At 50.4% G+C, this 20,224-nt stretch overlaps 1 protein-coding gene across 5 annotated transcripts in view; it reads right to left on the bottom strand.

Annotated features, from left to right (window-relative positions):
* The window catches only part of FMNL3 (formin like 3), a 51,281-nt gene that overhangs the window by 14,110 nt on the left and 16,947 nt on the right, over positions 1-20,224 (bottom strand). For all 5 annotated transcript variants that reach the window (XM_005206314.5, XM_059886636.1, XM_005206315.5 and 2 more), the window contains exons 2-5: positions 6,502-6,585; positions 5,530-5,610; positions 5,183-5,259; positions 1,562-1,645 (exon numbers count right to left, since the gene is read on the bottom strand). In XM_005206314.5, coding sequence (XP_005206371.1) covers positions 1,562-1,645; positions 5,183-5,259; positions 5,530-5,610; positions 6,502-6,585 — 326 coding nt within the window. The remainder of the gene's footprint in view (positions 1-1,561; positions 1,646-5,182; positions 5,260-5,529; positions 5,611-6,501; positions 6,586-20,224) is intronic.

Raw genomic sequence — 20,224 nt, 5'->3', positions numbered from 1 at the left:
GAAACCGCTTGCCAGTGCCCTCCCTCCATCAAAAATAGTATTCCCCACTCCAACCCCACTCTGGGACGTTCAGTGTACAAATTAAGTGCCTTTACTCAAACTCTATTTGGCTTCACTCTTTTCCTCTCAACCCTTCCCAAAACACACACTCTTACCTACCCTCTGCCTGCCCTGAGTCTTTCTTTTAAAAACACAGTCAAAGGTACTGCCATGGACACTACAATACTGAGGTTCCAGGGTATTTTGGTTTCAAGCAGCTGGAATTTATTTGCTTTCCAAACAAGATAGGCTTATTTGGAAAAATGATCTACATCTTTTACTATAAAAGCTCTGAATTATTTTTTTTAAATCGCTTCAGCAAATATTTTTCATTTCTTTCTATAAAAAGAGTAAGTTTTTTTTTTTTTTTTTAAGGGATAGAAGGCTTGACTTCTGCAGGGATGGGAAGGGGGAGTGGGTCACTCTTGGTTTTAATGGGATGACCTGGTAAAAATGACTAAGGCCAAACCCAGGAGGGGCAATAGTTCTAAACTCTTAAGGAGATGAGGGGAAAAACCTGCTGAGGAAGGAGAATGGCCCAGGGCAAGGACGGCAGCAAGAAAAGTGAAATTCATGACTGGGGCGGAGTCCCCGGACTGAGGAGTTCCCCAGGATGAGGGACTTTCAGCACTAACACTGGGGAAAGTCATGTGGGGAAAATCACGGGTAAACTGGGATGATCGGTCACCCAAGTGCTCTAGGGTACAGGTCTGCATGTGTTGGTCATGCTGTGAATGATCAATATAATCCCTCTTTCCATATATTTAGGTAATTATGGTAGGGAACACCTTAAACAGCAACAATTAACAAATAAAAAGTGGCTACCACAGTACAGCCTACGTTCCAAATACTATAGACTGCTTTACACACAGTATCATCTAATGCTTACAGCAACCCTGTAACATGGATCCCCTCTTACATAAGAGGACCTCAACAATCTTTCCAGAGGTCACACAGATAGTAAAGGACTGAAGAGACCCACGCCAGGCTTTGCCTTGAAAGCCCTCGCTCCCTCCACTCCCCACCCCAGCCCACGTTGCCTTTTCCTCTGCGTTAACTCACTTCCAGCTGCCTCCAAACCCCCGCCTGCTTGAAAAAGTCTCCTGAATGCTTCATTTTCAGTCTGTCAAAGGTCATGCTCACTGCTTCTGGGGTGACACGGAGAAACCCTCTTATAGCTGGAGACCTAAAGTGGCTTTGCGAAGACCAAGCTCTCCCTAAGTAAACGAACCCTGCGGGGGGCCTCTCTCCCAAAGGCCAGGAAACCTCCTTGGGGAGCTCCCAGCATGGAGTCTGGGTCTTCTGGGTTAGGATCCTGAGCTGCCCTTCCACACCTTGCCTTCTGCTCCCCAAAACGCACCTTCTACTCCAGTTACCTGGCACTCTTCACTGACCTCAGACAACCCCGTGGCCACCTGCCCACACCCAGACTGCTGCCTGGGGTTCCCATTCCACCTTCACTACTGGCAGTTCCAGTCAAAGCAGAATGGGGCCCCCCGCCCTGGTCCCAGGTGGTACTCACATGACAGAACACTGGGCAAAGGACAGGTAATCCACCAACACGTCCAGGCCTTTGTTTTCGTCATTCAGAAACTCCCGCACCCACCTGCAGATAAAGGAAAGATAGTGGAGGGGTCTGCTAATAAAGTGGGTTGGGGGGGAGGAGCAAAAGGTGCCTCTGTGAAACAATATCCCCTCTTGGATCCTCTGGAACTCAGCACCAGGCTGGGAGAATTCTGATGATCAAAGCCTGTGGCTGACCCAGCCATGATCATGTCACCTGGCCGGACCGCCCCTAGGCGGGGGAGCCAGAGATGGGGAGAGATGCAGGCCTTCCAACACCACGTCAGCCAAACCAGCCTTCAGAAGCCCCCTCCTCAAGAGCCAGGGCCCCCACTCCATCGTTTTCTGGGTTCCTGGTGTCGAACATGAGGCTGGGCACAGCTTCCTGATGCCACATTTGTGGGAGGAACTGAGGGTTACACAGAGTATTTACTGCAGTCCTTTGACAGAGCTGATGGAAGCTGGCAGGTCCCCAAATTGACCGGTGGCTCAGCAGGTAAAGAATTCGCCTGCAGAGCAGGAGACATAGGAGATGCGGGTTTGATCCCTGGGTCAGGAAGATCCCCTGGAGAAGGAAATGACAACCCACTCCAGTATTCTTGCCTGGGAGATCTCCGGGACAGAGGAGCCTGGCGGGCTACAGTCCATGGGGTCATAAAGAGTTGGACACAACTGAGCACCCCAACTTAACTGAAGTGTCAGTTAAAAGACAGGCGGCTGCTGCTGCTGCTAAGTCGCTTCAGTTGTGTCCGACTCTGTGCGACCCCATAGACGGCAGCCTACGAGGCTCCTCCGTCCCTGGGATTCTCCAGACAAGAACACTGGAGTGGGTTGCCATTTCCTTCTCCAATGGATGAAAGTGAAAAGTGAAAGTGAAGTCACTCAGTCGTGTCCGACTCTTGGCGACCCCATGGACTGCAGCCTACCAGGCTCCTCCGCCCATGCGATTTTCCAGGCAAGAGTACTGAAGTGGAGTGCCATTGCAAAGAGAGCTCTGGAAAAGAGGCATACTGGGCCAAAGGGCTCCCCACCAAGTTCAAGAAAAGGTATTTCGGGAAACAGTTAACAGAGGGATACGTGGGATTTCTGTGTGTGGTCACAGGTGAGACTGGCAGAATAGGAGAAGGATGGGGGAACAGTCAGGAACTCAAGTAACTCCGGAACGGCTCTGACCTCTAAGGGACTGAACCGGGGAGGCAGGAAGACAGACAACAGACTGGGGCACTTCAACCCTTCTGCCTTCAAGCCTTTCGAACTGAGACAGCCCTGGAAGGAGTCAGGAGCAAGTCCCAGGATTGTTACAGGACAGGTTCACTCCTGTCCTGTAGACACACAGGACCTGGAGAGAAAGAAAACTCTCCAGATGAAACCCTGACTCTCCTGTGCCCTCTTCACTCTGAGAGTCTGGGGTCTTTCTAGGCCAGCTGCGCCGAACAGCCCCCTGAGGCCGCTTCTCCCCCACAGCTGGGACACCAGCGCCATGTTGGATGGCCACACCCGGGCTGCAGAGAGAGGCCGGGCAGAAGCGCCAGGCCCGGCAGAGATCTGGCAGCAAGCTCTGGCGGAGGAGGCTGACTGACACCGGAGCTGCCTGAAGTTAGCTTCCTCTCTGGGGGCCGACAGGCCTCCCGTTTCCTGTCTGTCTGCTCTCCAGCTCCCCGCCCCCTTCTCATTTCCTGTCTGAGTCTCCACTGCTATTTTCGGGATCTTGACACTTTGAGGAGATGTCAAAGGGCAACTCAGCGAGGCCGTGAAACCAACACAAACCAGGGGGAGGAGGAGCTGGGGTAGCTCTGGAACCCTGCTTCCCAGCCTGTCCCGCTCCAGGCTCAAGTCCCCATCTTCCAAGGGCCTGGGGCGGATCAGGCTGCTTCGGAGGCAGAATCGCCCTCTTGCTACCTTGCCCTGGGCTCCCACCGCCCTGGAGCTCCCACAGCCCTGCCTGACAGCCTGACACACTCTTCCTGCCCAGAAATGCAGGAAGCGTCCTGGCCTTCCCATATAACTCCACCAGCGGAGCACAGTTCAAATGACAGGAGCTCCTCAAATGCCAGATGTTGAGCTGCTCCTGGGAACCAAGGACCCGGTTCAGATCTCTAGCTTGTGTGCCAACTGCTGAGAGGCCTGGGCCTGGGAACCACGCTGCTCTGGCCTCAGAGCCTGGCCAATGGCCAGAGGGGATGGCAGCAGGTAGAAGCGGAATGCTGGGGGACCGTCCCACATTGCTCCAAGGCCCTTTCTGGGGAAGAGCAGAGCCCCCTCCTCATGCAGCAGGACTCAGTAAGGAGGACGGGAGGGCGTGAGGGAAAAGGAAGCAGGGAGGGGTAAAGGCCCTCCGGATGAATGCAGGGTGGAGTTTGGAGCTGTCATCTGTGTTGCTCGTGCTCTCACACGTGGGGCAGCTGATGGGACGCTGCAGTCTTTCCTTCCTTGAGCTTCACTAAATAAAGGTGAAGGCTGAGTTACACATTTCCTAGCTGGTCAGTTCTCAATGTGTGGTTCATGGATTCATGGATGAAGTGTGAAAGCCAGCTCTGGCCACCAAGCACAGCGACTGCGCCGGCAACTGTCCTTACCTGTTCTCTCCCATGACTGCAGGAGGCAGCTGACTGCATACAGGTAGCCTGCACCAGAAGCCCAGGCGGGAAAGGAGGGGAAGGCAGATGATGTCATTTGGCTCTTTCTACTCCTGCTTCTGGGGCTGGAACCTGCCCAGCAACCCCACCTCCACCCCAGGCTAGACTTCTCAGACTTCTCACTCCTGTGAGCTCTAAATGATCAGGCCAGATTTGTAGTACTGCCTGCAGTTCTCTGTCACAGTCCCTCACTGTCCTGTGTGTACACACACGCACGGTCACTCTCTCGCTCTCTCATCCTCTCTCTTGCTCTCACTTTCACTATATTTACCCTGGCTGGTTACAGTTTTATGAATGCAAGACTGTAGCTCTTTCCCTGTATCTCACGCATTAGCCCTGTGCCTGCTCAGCAGGTCCTGGTTCCTCACTCCTCTGGAAAAAAAAAAAGACTCATGTAGTTTCTAGAGGCTCAGGCAACAGGTTGACAGGACCTGGGTCTGGGACTACAGAGGACACTCAGCATCTGGTCCACCTGCTTCAGATCTTCCCTGATGTTTCAGGAAGCTGCTTCTGCTCATGAACTAAAATTGTCTTATAATCAAGCAAATAGTCTTCTGGGCACCAAACAGTCTACAAACCAGGTCTCAGCAACCCAATGCAATACATTCCCCCATTCCCAGCCTTCTCTGGGCCTCCCTTGGCCCAGCCCCAGGCCACAGGCAGACTCCAGTCTCAGCTGCTGTGGGAATGTCTTCCACTCAAAGCCACAGACTGAGGACCCCAGGAGAGGCCCCAGGCTTGCCAGCAGCATCCAGTCAGCAGCTGGCAGAGCTGAGGGGGAGAAAAGCCAGAAAAGGAACAGTCTGAAGCCCTCTGGGGAACCAAAAGGCATTCGAGAGGCAGCTCTGCCCCACAACAAGGAGATAAACAGGCAAACTCTCTTCAGCGGACGCCGGGTCCTAAGCGGCCAGGTGGAAAGGCTCTGATGGTCAAGAGTGACTCACCCAATGTGGTTGGTCCGCAGTGAGATCTCCAGCTCTCTCAGTACTTTGGTTGACTCCTGCACTCTCCTCCTGAATTTCTGTGAATGTGGGATTCTGTCACTGATGGAGGCCCCCGAGTCAACTTTACAATACAAGCAAACGGGGCAGAAAAGGAGAGGGAAGGCTCCCAAGAGGGCAGTGACAGTCCTTCCATCTGTTCCTAGCCAGCCATTCCCCCAGAGCCCCAGAACACAGAAACCCAGCTCCTGCTGCTCAGAACAGTCCTGACCCACATCACAGGGTTTGCCCCTAAACCCCACAGGACTGCAAAGGACAGCAAGATGGGGCTACCCTGCTTCGCACCTCACCTTCCGAGTTACGCTGGGGTCCAAGAAGCTCTGGAGTTTCTGGATGTACGTGTGGGGAGGATTCTTCACCTGGAATCGTTCCTGTGAGGGAAACACGTGTGTGCACACAGACACTCAGGCTTCTGAGAAGAGTGCTGAGGAAGCAGGGCGCCCACAGTGTCTGATGTGAGGGGACTCCTTAAGTTGTCACCTGGCCCTTAACATCCCCCACACCATAAGTTCCCCTCCGTGACTTATCCTCAGGTACTTCTCTGTTGCCATCTTCTCCTCCTTTGATGAGTAATTCTGAGTTACTGAGTAGACTCAGTAACCCTGAGTCTAAAGTAATTTTCTATGTTAAAAATTAAGAGGTTGCTTGCGGCCAGGCCTGTCCGAGTTCAAAAACTCATGATCTGTTATCTTCAAATGTACGCAGGGGAAAAAGCAAGGCCACAGGTGTGAGTTCTTGATTCTGAGCTAAGTGAAAATCTCTCTTTTCTCTTCTGGCTCCAAACACTTTCATGTAAAGGGAGCTTCCAATCCTCACATTCTGAGATTTGGGAACAGAAGACTAGAGGACCGGGGCTTCTCATTCCTAGAGGCCTGTAAGTAATGGGGAAAAGGCTGCTATTCGCCAGGTCTGGAGCAGAGTGAAAGACAAATGGCACTTTGGATTCTTCAGCCAGGCACAGCCCTCACCCTGGTTGGAAAGGCAGAAACAGGCTCTACTGGGGAAACCACCAAACTCCTTCACAGCAGACCTCACAGCTCAATAAACCTCACTGGGAAGAAATCAAGACAGTGCTTTGTGGGAGCTAAAGGGGAACCTGACCTGCCAGCCTGTGTCTGTTAGGAAAGTGCTTTTAGAAGAGGAAATAAGCATGGGCTGAGGCCAAGACCAGGCTGGGGTTCCTCAAGGGACCCCAGGGCTGCAGTTAATACCCAAGGCCCCGCCGCCATGCTTGGCCTCACTTCCGGTCCCAAACCCTGTACCTGGTCACAGATGAGGTCCCACTTCTTCTCGTTGTCGTACTGCCGCAGGAGCCGCGCCTTGTCGGGAGGCAGGTTCATGGAGCTCTGCGGAGAGAACCTGAGTCAACAGAGCTGACAGGCTTCCCTCACGCCTGAACCCTCAGGTTTCACCCTGACATTCCATGGGTGAACAGGAAGGCTCAGAGGGGCACGGCCATCTTCCCATTTCCCCTTCATGTTTGGTTCAGTTTGGCTGAGCAGCATTTTCCAAACCACTGGTTGTGGAATCAGTGAAGTCAGTCAAGAGTAACTTTATTTTGAATGAGAATGAACAGATTAAAATAGAACAAGAATTTAAGATATCAGAATTGATTGCAATTAGGAAGTATAAATAATGTTTCACAAAGTTTTTATTTCATGAACAAAACAGACACATAATGTAAGATGTGTTTCTTAACATGGGACAGGTCAAAAAAGTTTGAAAGTCACCAGTCTAAAGTGACAACATCAATCAATTTCCCCCCACAGCCTGAGAGCTGGGCAGGCTTCCTGTACCACACACACCCCTGGGTGAATCCTGAGCCACCCGTACATAGCCTGTGCAGATGCTACAACTCTAACCCTTTCTGTCACATCCAGGACACCAGGGAATGAGCAGAACATCAACATGAAGATAAGTGTTCAAGTTTTTAAGGAAATAGTTTACAAGATTTCAGTACTTTTAATCATTAGTGCTGATTACTTATGACACAGCTCCCAATTATTTAAGACACAGTGAAGTGTCCCAACCCCTCCCTGAGACACTCTAGCTGAGAGTACAGGACAGACCAGGAGTCATTTTATTTTGTTCACTACCATTTGCTGAATGAATACATGAACACAAGTGTAAGTGAATAAAAGCCAAGGCATCCAGGGGCAAGCCCCACCCAGACCAGCAGCTCCACTGTCCCCTCCTTACCCTTCACCTCCCGCTCCGGTCCAGCCAAGCCCCTCCTCTAACCAATCTAGCTGCCTTGGCTGCAGGTCCTCTCATCTTCCTCTCCCTTACTACTGCTCCAAGCTCAGCTCTAACTTCCAGGTAAACAAAGCATGACCACCTGGCTTATCTCTGTTGGGTCCTTGACATCCTTGTCCCTGGGGACACAAATTGTATGTGCCCAGGATCCTGAGGAGTCATACCAACTCTGAGTTACTCCAAAAACAGCACGAGTATCCTGGGAGTAGGCTCTCTGTTTTCTAGGAAATTGAAAGAAAATCCTTAAACATCATTTATTTCTGTTACATGTATCTATTTATTAGGTATTTATTTACATACATGCTATTAAGCCAGTTGTATGCTCAAGGGCTTTCCAAGTGGTGCTGGTGGTAAAGAACCCACCTGCCAATTCAGGAGACATAAAAGATGTGGGTTTGATCCCTGGATCAGGAAGATCCCCTGGAGGAGGGCACGCCAATCCACTCCAGTATTCTGGCCTGGAGAATCCCAAGGACAGAGGAGCCTGGCGAGCTACGGTCCATACGGTCACAAAGAGTTGGACACGACTGAAGCGACTTAACACACACACACACACGGTCATCTAAAGGACTGACTGTACCATTATTCATATGATCTCCAACTCCTAATAACGTCTAACCCTAGGACAGGCACCAAGTAGAGAGTAGGCTGATGGTAAACCTATGGTTAAGAGGTTCCAGTTGTGGGGCTTCCCCGGTGGCTCAGTGGTAGAGAATCCGCCTGCCCATGAAGGAGACACAGGTTAACAATCCCTGATCCGGGAAGATCCCATATGCCATGGAGCAACCAAGCCCGTGCACCACAACTAGTGAACCTGTGCTCTAGACCTGGGGGCTGAGCTGCAACTGCTGAAGACTGTGTGCCCTATAGCCTGTGTTTTGCAACAACAGAAGACACTACAATGTGAAGCCTGTGCCCTGAAACAAGAGAGTAGCCCTGCTCGGTGCAACTAGAGAAAAGCCTGAGCAGCAACAAACATCCAGCACAGCCCAAGATAGATAAATTAAAAAAAAACAAACAGGTTCCGGTTCTGAGCTCTGGGCCAAGCTTCTGGCTGGAAACAGGGTCATTATGGCTCGAAAAAGGAAGTGGAGTTGGGATCTCTGTTCAGTGTTTAGAAATGGAAGAATTTAGAAACCCAGAAGAGAAGAAAAGAAGGGGAAGGGACTACCACGTCATGCCTCTCCGCATGGTTGCTCCTGCCCTGTGAATCTGCCTGAGCTTCCGCAGGGAAGAGGGGCTAACCGAATCCGCCCCACTGCCGATGGAGCAGGCCTGGCCCGACAGGCAAATAGGACCCCAGGTGTTCTCTCTGGGACCACCCTGCTAAGGGCCGATCTCAGCGTGTCTGTGTGGCCAGCAGGACAGGAGCAGGAGACCACCACAGAACAGGGACCCGAAGATCAAAGGTGGCCTGGAGCAAGTTCTCCCACCTAAGCAGGGCCAGGCTGCAGCCCGCAGAGCCCGTGGGACCAGGCCTGGTTCTGGCTCTGCACATGGCCTGAGGTGGCTTCACTGTCCTCCTGCCTCTCTCCCACGTCTGTGCCATGAAGACAGAAAACAGTAGTCTCCCCTGGAAGCACGTGACTTGGGAAGGGGAGGGGGAGCTCGTCGTGGCTGTGGCAGACATCACATCCTGTCTACACCAACTTCCTCCCTCAGCCGCTGGGGCCTCACACTTCCCCACCAGGTGAACCACTGAGAAAACGTCTGGTCCCCCGGGGCTTCAAAGACGAAGCAGGGTCACCACCTCTGGGAACCCCAGCCTCAGAGCATGGAAGAGGAACCTCAGGGAACTGGCCAGACTTTAGATGCCCAGGAGAGAGGGATGCCAGCAAACAGAAACCAGGGACAGGAGCGTGAAGCAGTTCTGACCACAGGCCCACGTCCTCCAGTCTAGAGCTCTGGGTGACGCTTCTGAGCAGTGAGGGAAGTTTTCTCTCCTTTGTGACTGAAGTGCAATGGGGAAGGAAGTGGGTGGGGGAATTCCCCAGCCTCCAGCACTCACAAGAAGTCAGCCATGGACTGTGGGGGGTGAGAGCCACCCATCACGGGCAGGGCCAGGGTTTGGTGGTTCTCTCCCCACCCGGCCATGGCACTGGGGCCCCTGCCTCTAACAGATACTGTGTGTGAGGCCAACAGGGCTCAATGTCCTGAGAAGGGCAGCTTCCTGAGTTCCGGGGACAGCCAGGGAGCAAACCTGCCAACCTTCCTTCCAGTTTCAGTCAGAGGTTGCTTCCTTGACATTTTCCTGCTGTGGCTCCACTGAGACCACAGGCTCTCTTGAGGCAGAAGCCGGGCTGAGTTCTTGCTAACTCCTCTAGGAGCCCCTCGCTGAAGAGAAAGGAGACTCAGCTGTTTTGGAGCAGAGGACACTGGATGTGGAACCAGCGAGCTCCAGATCGAGTTCAAGCTCTTCAGAGTCACAGAACCTCAAAGAGCTCACTCACAAAATGGAGATAATCTCACCACTTCACAGGGTTTTATGAGGATTAAATGATAAATACTTTAGGTCCGAGTAAGTCTGGAACACTGTGGGTGTTCAACACACTTCCCTCCCCTCTCCTCCTAGAAACCCTGAGCGATGCTCTGACACCCCAAGGACCTGCCCTCTCCCCGGTTGTCCTCTATTCCTGCCTCTGTCCCTCCTCCTTCAGCTCTGCTTCTCAACACTCTGGGGACAGAGCAACCCCTCACCCCTGCTTTGATCCTTTGCTGCTAAGACTAGGAGGCAGTAAAACATCACTGTCCTTGGGATGGGAGGGGAAGACTCCAAGGAGACGGGAGAAGAGGAACTCAGACTCAGACTCAAAGCAACTCTGGGACTGATTCCTAAATCAGAGGGAACCAGCCAGAAGTCTAAAATAAAAACCTATAACAGAAAGAAGCAGAAAGGGGTGGATCTGATGCTTCTCCAGCAAGGCAGCTCTGGTTTACGGCCAGTTTGAGACCAGGCCGAGCACCCTGCTCAGGGGCCAACCCCTTCCATGGGACCAAGGGCCCAGTCCCCGCAGTGAGGTTTCCTTACTCCCCACACGACCCTGTTGGCCCCAGAGAAGCAGAGGAGGGGGGAGCTGGCTCTGGTCACAGAGGTTCCTTTCCCTTTCCTGCTCTGCACCCCCAGTCAGTTAGCCCCTCCTCGCTTCCTTCCCACCGCAGGGGAAGGGAAATGCCGGTGGGGCTGGAGTTTCCTTCAAAGCTGTGGGTCCTGTGCTGGGACTCACCCCTCCTCTGCCAGTCTCCTTGGGCCAGGCCTGGGGAAAACCCAACAAACAGAGATAGGAACCACCCAAAATTCCCAGCTGCCTCTACTGGTCCCAGTCAGTCATGATAAATTTCAGGATCAGAGGCTAAAATGGCATAGTTCCTCTGAGGAGAGAGAGAGAAAGAGAGAGAGATGGCTGAAATGTTCCTGCAAAGGGGATTCTGGAGACTTAAGGAAAGGCAGGCAGGGGCTGTTCATTTTGAGCAAATATAGAATGTGAGTTCGTGGTTTTCTTAATGTTTTCCGTCTCAGAACCACCTCCCCACCGAGGCCCTTATGGCTGGCCACTTCTCCCTGGAGTGGTAGCCGCAGTCGCCATGCTCAGCCCACGGGGCAGGGAGCCCTGGGAAGCAGAGTCTAGATCCTCCCCAGAGGGGAAGTGAGGCACCGTCCCAGGCTGGTACCATATGCTATTGAGCCCTGGCCCCTGGTCACAGCTGCCAGCAAGTCCTCTCGGGCATCTGCAGATCAGTCCATTATGCGATGGCAGAGGAGAAGGCAGTGAGAAGGTACGAGGTGTAGGAGTCAGGAGACTGCTGGAGGAGCAGCTGGAGTACCATATTCCCACCAGGAGCCCCTCACAAACCAACATCTCTGCCCCCAAGTCAATGGAGAAGCAGGCAACACTGGGCACAGAGGCCCACGCCCAGCCGCCAAATGGACCTAGGGTTAGGAGTGGCCAGGCCTCCCCTCCACATGTCTCTCCTGGTGGGCAGTAGGGGCAGCTGTGGCCAGCTGGGTGCTGCTCCCAAAGGGCGGGAGCCCAAGGAGGTGGGAGGCATCATTCCTGCTACCCCGGCCCCCTCAGCGGCCATAGCCAGCCCTGCCGCGGTAGCAGCTCCCAGACAATGAGAGTTATTTTCAGCCAGCGCTTTAACACAAGCCAGCTGGCCAGTGTGCAGGGCGGGAGGCCTCCTCCACCCGGCCCGCCCAGACAGCAGGCCCAGCCCGGTGCTTACGCTGCCGCCGCCTCTGCGTCACTGTTTGTTTATCTCACTCCTTCAGCACAGCTCCTCCCAACTGCCCCCCAAAACTACAATATTGGCAAAAGGAAATAAAAAAAATCAGTGTTTGAGCAAAGGTCCAAGAGCTAAAATTAAGAAGGTCCAGACATGGGAAGCACAGCTTCCCCAGCCCCGTGACCGGTGGGTGTAGTACAGGGAGGAAGTGGGCCGGGTCGGCAGCCAGGTCTCAATGCAGCCCCCGCAGACAGGCCGAGCCAGGCTCTGCGGCCAACCTAGGAGACGAAGCTCAAGATGGCTCTCCTCGCTTTCCTCCCTCCCATCCTTCTTTTCAGAGCTCAGGTTTGGAGAAGATAACATGAGACAGACAGAGCCTGGAATGAGCCCGAGTCTACTGCGAAAGGCTCTGGGAGAAGAAGTGCCCTGCGGCAGAAAGGAAATCACAAGAACAGTTCATGACACTTGGCTGGAGGAAGAGGGAGCCCTGCCCATGATGGAGTGGGGTGAACACTTGAAGAACAGGAAGGAGTGGACCAGGAGCAGTCACCTCCCTAGATGCGAGGCCTGGAGCCCTGGTGCCGCCAAATCCCACAGCCTCAACAGAGCAGCTCCCCTGCCACCCTCCTCCCTCCATTTGCAGCCCCATGCACAGGAGCTCATGGGTGTGACCCAGCGCTTACCACACACACGGTTTGCTTAAGGCCTGAGCTGCCCAACTAGACCTGTGGGAAATTTACCGCAGTACCTTATGACAAAAGACATCGGAAAAGTGGGTGCTCCTTGACTTAAGCGTCTGTAGCGGCTTAGATCTGACTTTCTGGTTTTGTTTGCTTGAAGCTATCACTTTGGGGACAAGCTACCAGAGAAAAGCCAGCTTTCAGAGCCCTGTCTGGAGAACGTGCTTCTGTGGTCACTGATGACTCTATAACCAGAAATGACTTGCTGAGTGGTTACGGGCCAAGTCCCTGAGCAGCCTGGAGGAAAAAGAGATGGATTTGCCAGATGTCTCAGGCTGAGCTCCGCAACTCACACCAGGGAAGTCGGGTAAAGGCAAGGTCCCGGAAGGCCGGTGTCAATCAAACGAAGAGGTGGCTTTATCCAAATACAACTGTACCCCTGAGGCCTCCTCCTCACCATGGTCGACTCCCACCTGGGATCCTGAACTGGTGCAGGAAGTCAGTCAGGTCCCCAGCGCCAGCAAAGCCCCCTAGCTCTACTCTCTGCCACGCCGCCGGCCTTACACCTGACATCGGGTAACCTGAGCAGGTAACCTGGCCCTGGCTAAGGACGCCCTCTTGGCCTACTCAGTCAAGAAGCATACAATCTGGGATAGAAGAACTCTTATTAGCCACAGGCCCCAAGCCCCAGCTTAAAAACACCACTGCCACAGCAACTCGATCTGTCTGCTGGCTCCTCAGCCCCTCCTCGCGGTTAGCCAGACCCACACACTCCCCAGTTACGCAGAATGGAAACTATTCTGCTGGGGGCCGCTGCCTTTTCCAAAGCCGAGGCGTCTTGGGGCAGACTCACATTGTCCCTGTAGCCAACCAGGGTTTACCCTTCTCTTCACCATATTCTGCCTTCCCGCAGGGGGAGCCCTTAGGCAGTGCTACCTCAGAGAGGACACAATATTTCTGGGGTTACACCCCACAAAAGACATTTTCCTCTCTCTCCTCGGACCACAGGCCATTACTCACTAGGACCCAAGTGTGCTCCTCCCAGGGTCTCTCATCCATACCTTTTCTTCCCCTCCCATGGCCATCATCAGATGGCCCTTGTTGTACACTCCTGACCTTCTGGGATAAACTTCTAGCTGGCATCCCTACTTCCAGCCTGCATGTGGATGGAATTTCCAAACTTCCTAGCACATAAGATAAATCATGCTTCTTTTCAGTTCAGAAATCTCTGACTCCTTACCATTTACACAAGAAAACCTAAACTCCTTGGCTGACTTGTTCTCAGCATCTTAGATAAGAAAGAGCTTCAGAGCTAAGATTTTTTTCCATGTTGGCCCCAGCATCTCTGACCAGCTCATTGTCTCCTGGGTTCTCTTGGAGCAGCTACTCTAGTCATAGGATTCACTTGTAACTCATGTTTCCCCAATCTTCTGAATCCCTACCTATCACTGCTGGACTCAAAATCCAACTCTGTGACTACCCAACATAGCTCAGTCCCTCTTCTGAGCTCCAAAGCATAATTATATGTGAAGAATGATAAGGCGGAGACCTGCTTGTTATCCCCAACCTCTTCTCATCTTCCTTATTAATGAACCTCCAATGCTTAGCTGAGCACTTAGCAACCCAGAATTAATACATTTCTATAAACAACAAGATCCTACTGAATAGCACAGGGAACTAAATTCAATATCCTGGGATAAACCATAGTGGAAAAGAATATAAAAAAGAATGTATATATGTGTATAACTGAGTCACTCTGCTGTACAGCAGAAATTAACACATTGTAAATCAACTATACTTCATAAAAATTTTTTTAATACAAAGAATTAATATATTTCTCATCTTTCCTAGAATTCAGATGTGGCTATGTGACCACATGGGATGTGAACAGAAATAGTATGTATAACTTCTGAGAAGTATCATTAAAGGGAGGGAGTATACCTTTTTTTCTCCTTTCTGCTTCCAGCTGGCTGGAATGCAGAGACAATAACTGGAACTTCAGCAGCTATTCTGGAAAATGAGGTGACCTTAGAAATGAAATCCAGATGAGTGAAGCAAAGAGAAAGAAAGTACCTGGTCACTGAGACTGTGGATCTCAACACAAATTGAATGAGGTCATAGAGTGCATTTTCATGCGTGTGCTTCCTTTATTTCAATTAGAATACAACTGCTGGAGGGGAGGAGTCATGCCTTATCCTCCTCTGAATCATGTGCAGGTGCTTAATAAATAACTGATTGATCCTGCTACTACCTCATCCACCACCAAGTCCTTTGTTCAGTCCCTGGTTATTTTTGGAGGGGATTATCCAACTTCTCACAATTGTCCTTGCTATTTCTGGTCTTATAATCTGCCTTATGTGCTACAGCCCAAATCACTTTCCTTATATGTTGCTTCTCCTGCACCAAATTCCCACTTCTCATTGGGTTTCAACTCTGTCTTTCGGTTCATGTTATAAGTCTAAGACACTCCCTTGACTTATTGTCTAACCAGATGCACTTAAAGTCCGCTAGACCACAAGCTCCTGAGCACAGGCATCATCATCACCAGCTTGTTGATCACTGCGGTAGGTGCTCAATAAAGACTCAGCAAACTGAATTTCCCCAGACATATATTCTTCATCCACTCCCTAAGATTTCTCCTCCATCGTCCTCAGAGATCATCTCCTTCCCAGCCGCCAGCCATGCCCCTCATCCAATTCACAAGGGGAGAAATCCCACCTTCTCTAGCAAATCTGTCATAAGTAAGACTGGGAAGGTTTACACTCTCCCCTAAAAGTGTCTCTACACGTTCCCTAATGCTTTTAGCATGTGTTCATGGAGTTGTGATGTACAGCTAATGTCTCTTCACTTTTTCTTGGGCGTTCAATAAACATCACAAATCTCAAAGAGTGGCTAAACCACAGAATGAGGAGCTACACTGCCCTAGTACGAATCTTGGTTCCACCACTTACTAGTGTGGCCTTGGGAGAGTTATTTAATTTCTATGAGCCTCAGTTTCCTCATCTGTAAAATGGAGGTACAAACAGTACCTACTTCTTAAGGTTGCTATGACAATTAAATAAGTTAGTATACACAAAGCATTTAAATCAGAACTAACTAGGTAATAAATGTTACACATAAAGCTAGCTGTGTTCTTCTTGGTTTTTTGTTTGTTTTTGGTTGGGATTTCTTATTCAACAATTAGCAGAAAATAACTATATGCCCGTCACTAAGCTAGGAGCTAGAGATATAAAAATAAATAATGTAGGATCCCTACATTCAGAAAGTTTATATCCAAGGTAGATCAGCAAGCCAGGGATGAGTGCACACAGTACTGCTGTCAAACAGCAGCATATGGCACTGTGGGGTCCCAGGGAGGAAACGGAACAGAGGAGTCAAGTAAGGCTTCCTGGAAGAAATGCTATAGGATTTACTCTTAAAACATCAAGCAGGAGGAAGTTAGGCAAAAGCAATGAAGCAGGGGAAGATGGTGAAATTCTGGGCAAGGACATGGCATTTGCAAGTACACAGAAGTACAAAACACCATAAAAAGCCCAGGAGTCTCCAAGTGATCTGCAATAACAGAACAAAAGCATATTCGAGGAAATTACAGCAGGCAGGGAATGGCCAGATGACACAAGGTCCTAGGAACTAAGGGTAAATCTGTGGGCATGAGTAGGATACTAATGACACTACCATTAAAATGAAAAATGGAATAATGACAAAAGCTGATGACATTTATTGACAAAACTGAGATGAGAACTCTATATAAATTATCTCATTAATTCTTACAACTAGCCTATGGAGTTAGGACCAAAATCATTCCTATTTAACAAGTGAGGAAACAAAGGCTCGGAAAGGCAGGCCAAGGAACTTGCCCAAGGTCACACAGCTAGTGCGTGATGGAGTTGAGGTTTGAACCCAGGTCTGATCCTGACTTTGTATTCTCACACAATGCCTCCTCTGAGACAACCAATTGTTTTAGCCTTTCTCTGAACCTTTTCGGATTGTATGCATCCTTCAGGGTTAATATGATCAAGGTGCCTCATGAAGCCCCCTTCAAACAACCCAGACCTCTGCACACTCCGTCCCTTGAACCTCTGCAGGGCTACTGCCCTCGCTTCCCATCCACGATTACATGTCACCATTCCTTTAGCATCTTCGGGGCACCATACACTGTGCCAACCGGAAGTCTTGTTTTGTCTGGCAATAACTTTTATATGTTTACCCAAAAAAGGAAAAATTATGGCTTATAAATATCTACTTTGGTCTGAACACTATGCTAGATCTTTTAATTGTTAAGATTTCATGAAAAAACAAAATGATTTCACTCCCATATTGCTACTCATTTTTCACATTCTGTATTATTTCTTGAACTAGACTGTAAGCTTCCTGAGGGCATGGACTTTTCCTTGATCTCACATGTTCCTAGACAATCTGACATAAAGAAGCCTAATAGGTGTTGTGAGTTGCCCGTGTGGCCGGCTGGGGACAGCACTCCACCCCACCCAGTACCACTGGGTCTGGATTTCCAGGAGTCTCGTTATAAACCCAGGAGCTTATCACGAAGTCATAAAACCTAATGAATCCCTTCCTACGTCCAGACTACACGTGGGAGAGGCATGACTCCTGCTTTATGGAAGGACAAACTGAGGCCCAGCACCAGTCATATCAGCTGGGGAGAGGCACTACAAGTCTTATCTCCCCTGGCTTTTCCAATTGCTCTCAAACGGGGGTCCATCTCAGTGCCTCGGAGCACCTCGCCTCTTTGGGGAGGAAACAGAAAGACCCCAGTCTGCTCTTGATCCACAACCCGCCTTCCCAACATTGTCCCTCCCTCATACTTGTTAAGGCCAGAGCTTGACACAGGGGTCATGACTGCCCACACCCCCAACCCCATCTTTGAGTGTCCCAGCCTTTTTGTATCTCATTTGATCGTCCAGCCAGAAACAAAAAACAAAAAACATCTGTTTAGAGGCAGCCTCATAAGAGTTCCCACCCCTTGACCCAGAGAGACTCTGAATCTTGTCTGCTTCTCTCAGTGTCTGGCATTCTGGGTGTCATAACCACTCAGGGCCACAGATGGGGAGGAAAACATTACTGAGCGTCTGTTACATGCCAGGCACTTTTATCACTACTCTCAGTAACCCGTGGAGGTTAAGTGGTGTTATGCCTGTTTAACTGGTGAAAGAATTAAGAATCTGAGACCAACAGGCTTGAAGTCACACCGAATGAGGCACAACCAAGATTCAAACCCAGATATGTGGCCTCCCACAGAACTTTTGACAGGACATGCCTTTTTCTGCCATATCTTGCCATCTCCTTTCAAAGAAATCAAATCTCCATTTCTAACTTGGAAAGGCCCACCTGGATTTGTCTGACTGACTTTGGTTGATCATTAAACAGTGCTTCCCTGTCCAGCAAGACTGGGTGAAACTAGCTGAACGAGGTATGTGTGCCCGACACCTGAAGTTCAAGGCTTCTGTCTCACAGGAAGAGGGACACCATGCAGAGCAGAAAGCCAAGGGAACTCCCTCTTGGATACTACCAGTGACAATTCCTTCATATCTGAATGGCATTTTAAACATTCAGAGCCATCTATAAATAACGGCATGGGCTTTGCAACAGGGAGAACCTAGATTTGAGTCCTGGTACTTTTCATGAGACAGTGGGAATGTTACTAGACTTCTCTGAACTTCAGTTTCCTCATCTATAAAATGTGAATCACAATCTCTATCTCCTACAAGAATTCAGTGATGGGATGAATGAACGACAAGTATTTTGCATATGGCCTGGCCCAGGAGAAGGGCTCTATAAATGGTAACTGGGATGAGCCACTCCAGGAGTCGCAGGTGATTCAAAGACAGCTTCTAAGCCCATACATAAAACATAATTTCACAGTATTTTAAAATACACAAAAAACAGAGTCTATACATGCAGCTGAACAATATAGGTTAAATATATTTACTTATATGTTTACTAATTTTCTAGGTTAGAGCAGTTGCACATACACCCCTTTGAAAGATAAGACTGAAAATACCAATGGCCACTCAGGGGATTCACAGGAAAGCTAGGACCAGAGTTTGAGGAGAAAGAATTGAGTCACTGACTGACTAAGGTGCTCTGCTGCGTGATCTTTTGAATGAGATTTTTCAAAGAAAGTTGTTTTTAGGGTTCCACCTTATCTCAAGTCCCTCGCTTCCCCGTTGTCTCCTGACTTCCTCAGGTTAAACCTGCGGTCTGCAAAGCTGAGGTTTGATTAACCACAAATCTCTGTTTTCGGTCCCCTCAGCTAACCATTTTTCTCCACAACTCTGTTTCTTCCCTTGTGACCTTGCAGAAGTCCCTGGAGTTGTCCCTCCCAGACACACTAAACGGCTGTGCTGTCTATGGGAATATAGAGAGAGGCATGAGAATGTTTAAGCCTCAAATTTTATTTGACCAATAGACACCGTGCATGCTGAGTTGCTTCAGTTGTGTCCGACTCTGTGAGCCCCCATGGACTGTAGACTGCCAGGCTCCTCTGTCCATGGGATTCTCCAGGCAAGAAAACTGGAGTGGGTTGCCATACCCTCTTCCAGAGGATCTTCTCAACTCAGGAATCGAACCCACAACCCACACGTCTTATGTCTCCTGCATTGGCAGAAGGGTTCTTTACCATTTGCATCACCTGGGAACACACCAATGACTCACTCAAACATGCATTTCTACCTCAAGCTAGAAATCTGAGTGCCATCCTGAATTCCTCCTTTCCCGCTTATCTCCACCTTTCCAATATCAAATTTGATCCATCGAGCTCCCTAAACTTACTCTTTTAAACTATTTGTTGAGTCTCTACCACACAAACCAGCCCTGGTTCGGGCTGCCACCAGCATCACCACACTGTTAGGCATCCACTTGGCTGTCGACCTCCAACTGATTCCCCTCCCACGGCTGCCACACTGACACCTCAAAATCTGATCGTGCCACCCTCCTACCAAAAGCATGATGTGTGGTTCATCCGCTGTGCTGTGCTTAGTCGCTCAGTTGTGACCGACTCTTTGCAACCCCATGGCCTGTAGCCTGCCAGGCTCCTCTGTCCCTGGGATTCTCCCAGCAAGAGTACTGGAGTGGGTTGCCATGTCCTCCTCCAGAGGATCTTCCCAACCCAGGGACTGAACTCAAGTCTCCTGCATTGCAGGCAGATCCTTTATTGTCTGAGACACCAGGGAAGCCCATCCACAGAGCAGTCAAAGTGCTTTCACCACTGTCTGCTTTACACCCTATACTCCAAAAGCCCCGAGCAGCTCCGGAAGGATTCTCTGAGCACATTACGCTCTGTCTCGTCCGGACGCTGCCCCTCTACCTGGAATGCTTTCTCCTCCACACTTCTCTCCAGCTCCTAATTATCCTTTTAGCCAGCAGAGATTTCCTCCTACAGGCAGCATTCCCCAAGCCCTGCTCTGTGCTGCCCAGGTGCTCCTCCCTTTCTACACCATCACACTTCCCAAGCTGAAGACTGCAATTAGATGTTAATGTGTTTGTCTTCCCCTTCAGACTGAACTCCTGGGGGCAGACACTGGCTCGGTCATCTTTATTTCTCTGGCACTTAACACAATCCTAAGTGCTTAGTAAGTGCTTGCTGAGTGAATGAACACCAGGCTGCACTCAGAAGGCTCTGAGCACTGGCATAGCATTCCTCTCCCTTCTTCGTCTCCAGGCGAGGAAGATGACACCTTCACCATTCTCAGTGCGCAGCCTCAGAAGCCCTCCAGAGTACTGAGTGACTCTATACCTAGCCGTGGTGGGATAAGGCCGGAGTAGCCTCTCTGCCCTCTTGCCTCTGAGACAATCAGAAGCAGCCTGC

This window comes from Bos taurus, chromosome 5 (assembly GCF_002263795.3).
Source record: "Bos taurus isolate L1 Dominette 01449 registration number 42190680 breed Hereford chromosome 5, ARS-UCD2.0, whole genome shotgun sequence".
In the NCBI taxonomy this organism is placed as follows: domain Eukaryota; kingdom Metazoa; phylum Chordata; class Mammalia; order Artiodactyla; family Bovidae; genus Bos; species Bos taurus.
Note: the sequence above shows the minus strand (reverse complement) of the source record. Positions and strands in the feature narration are given on the sequence as shown.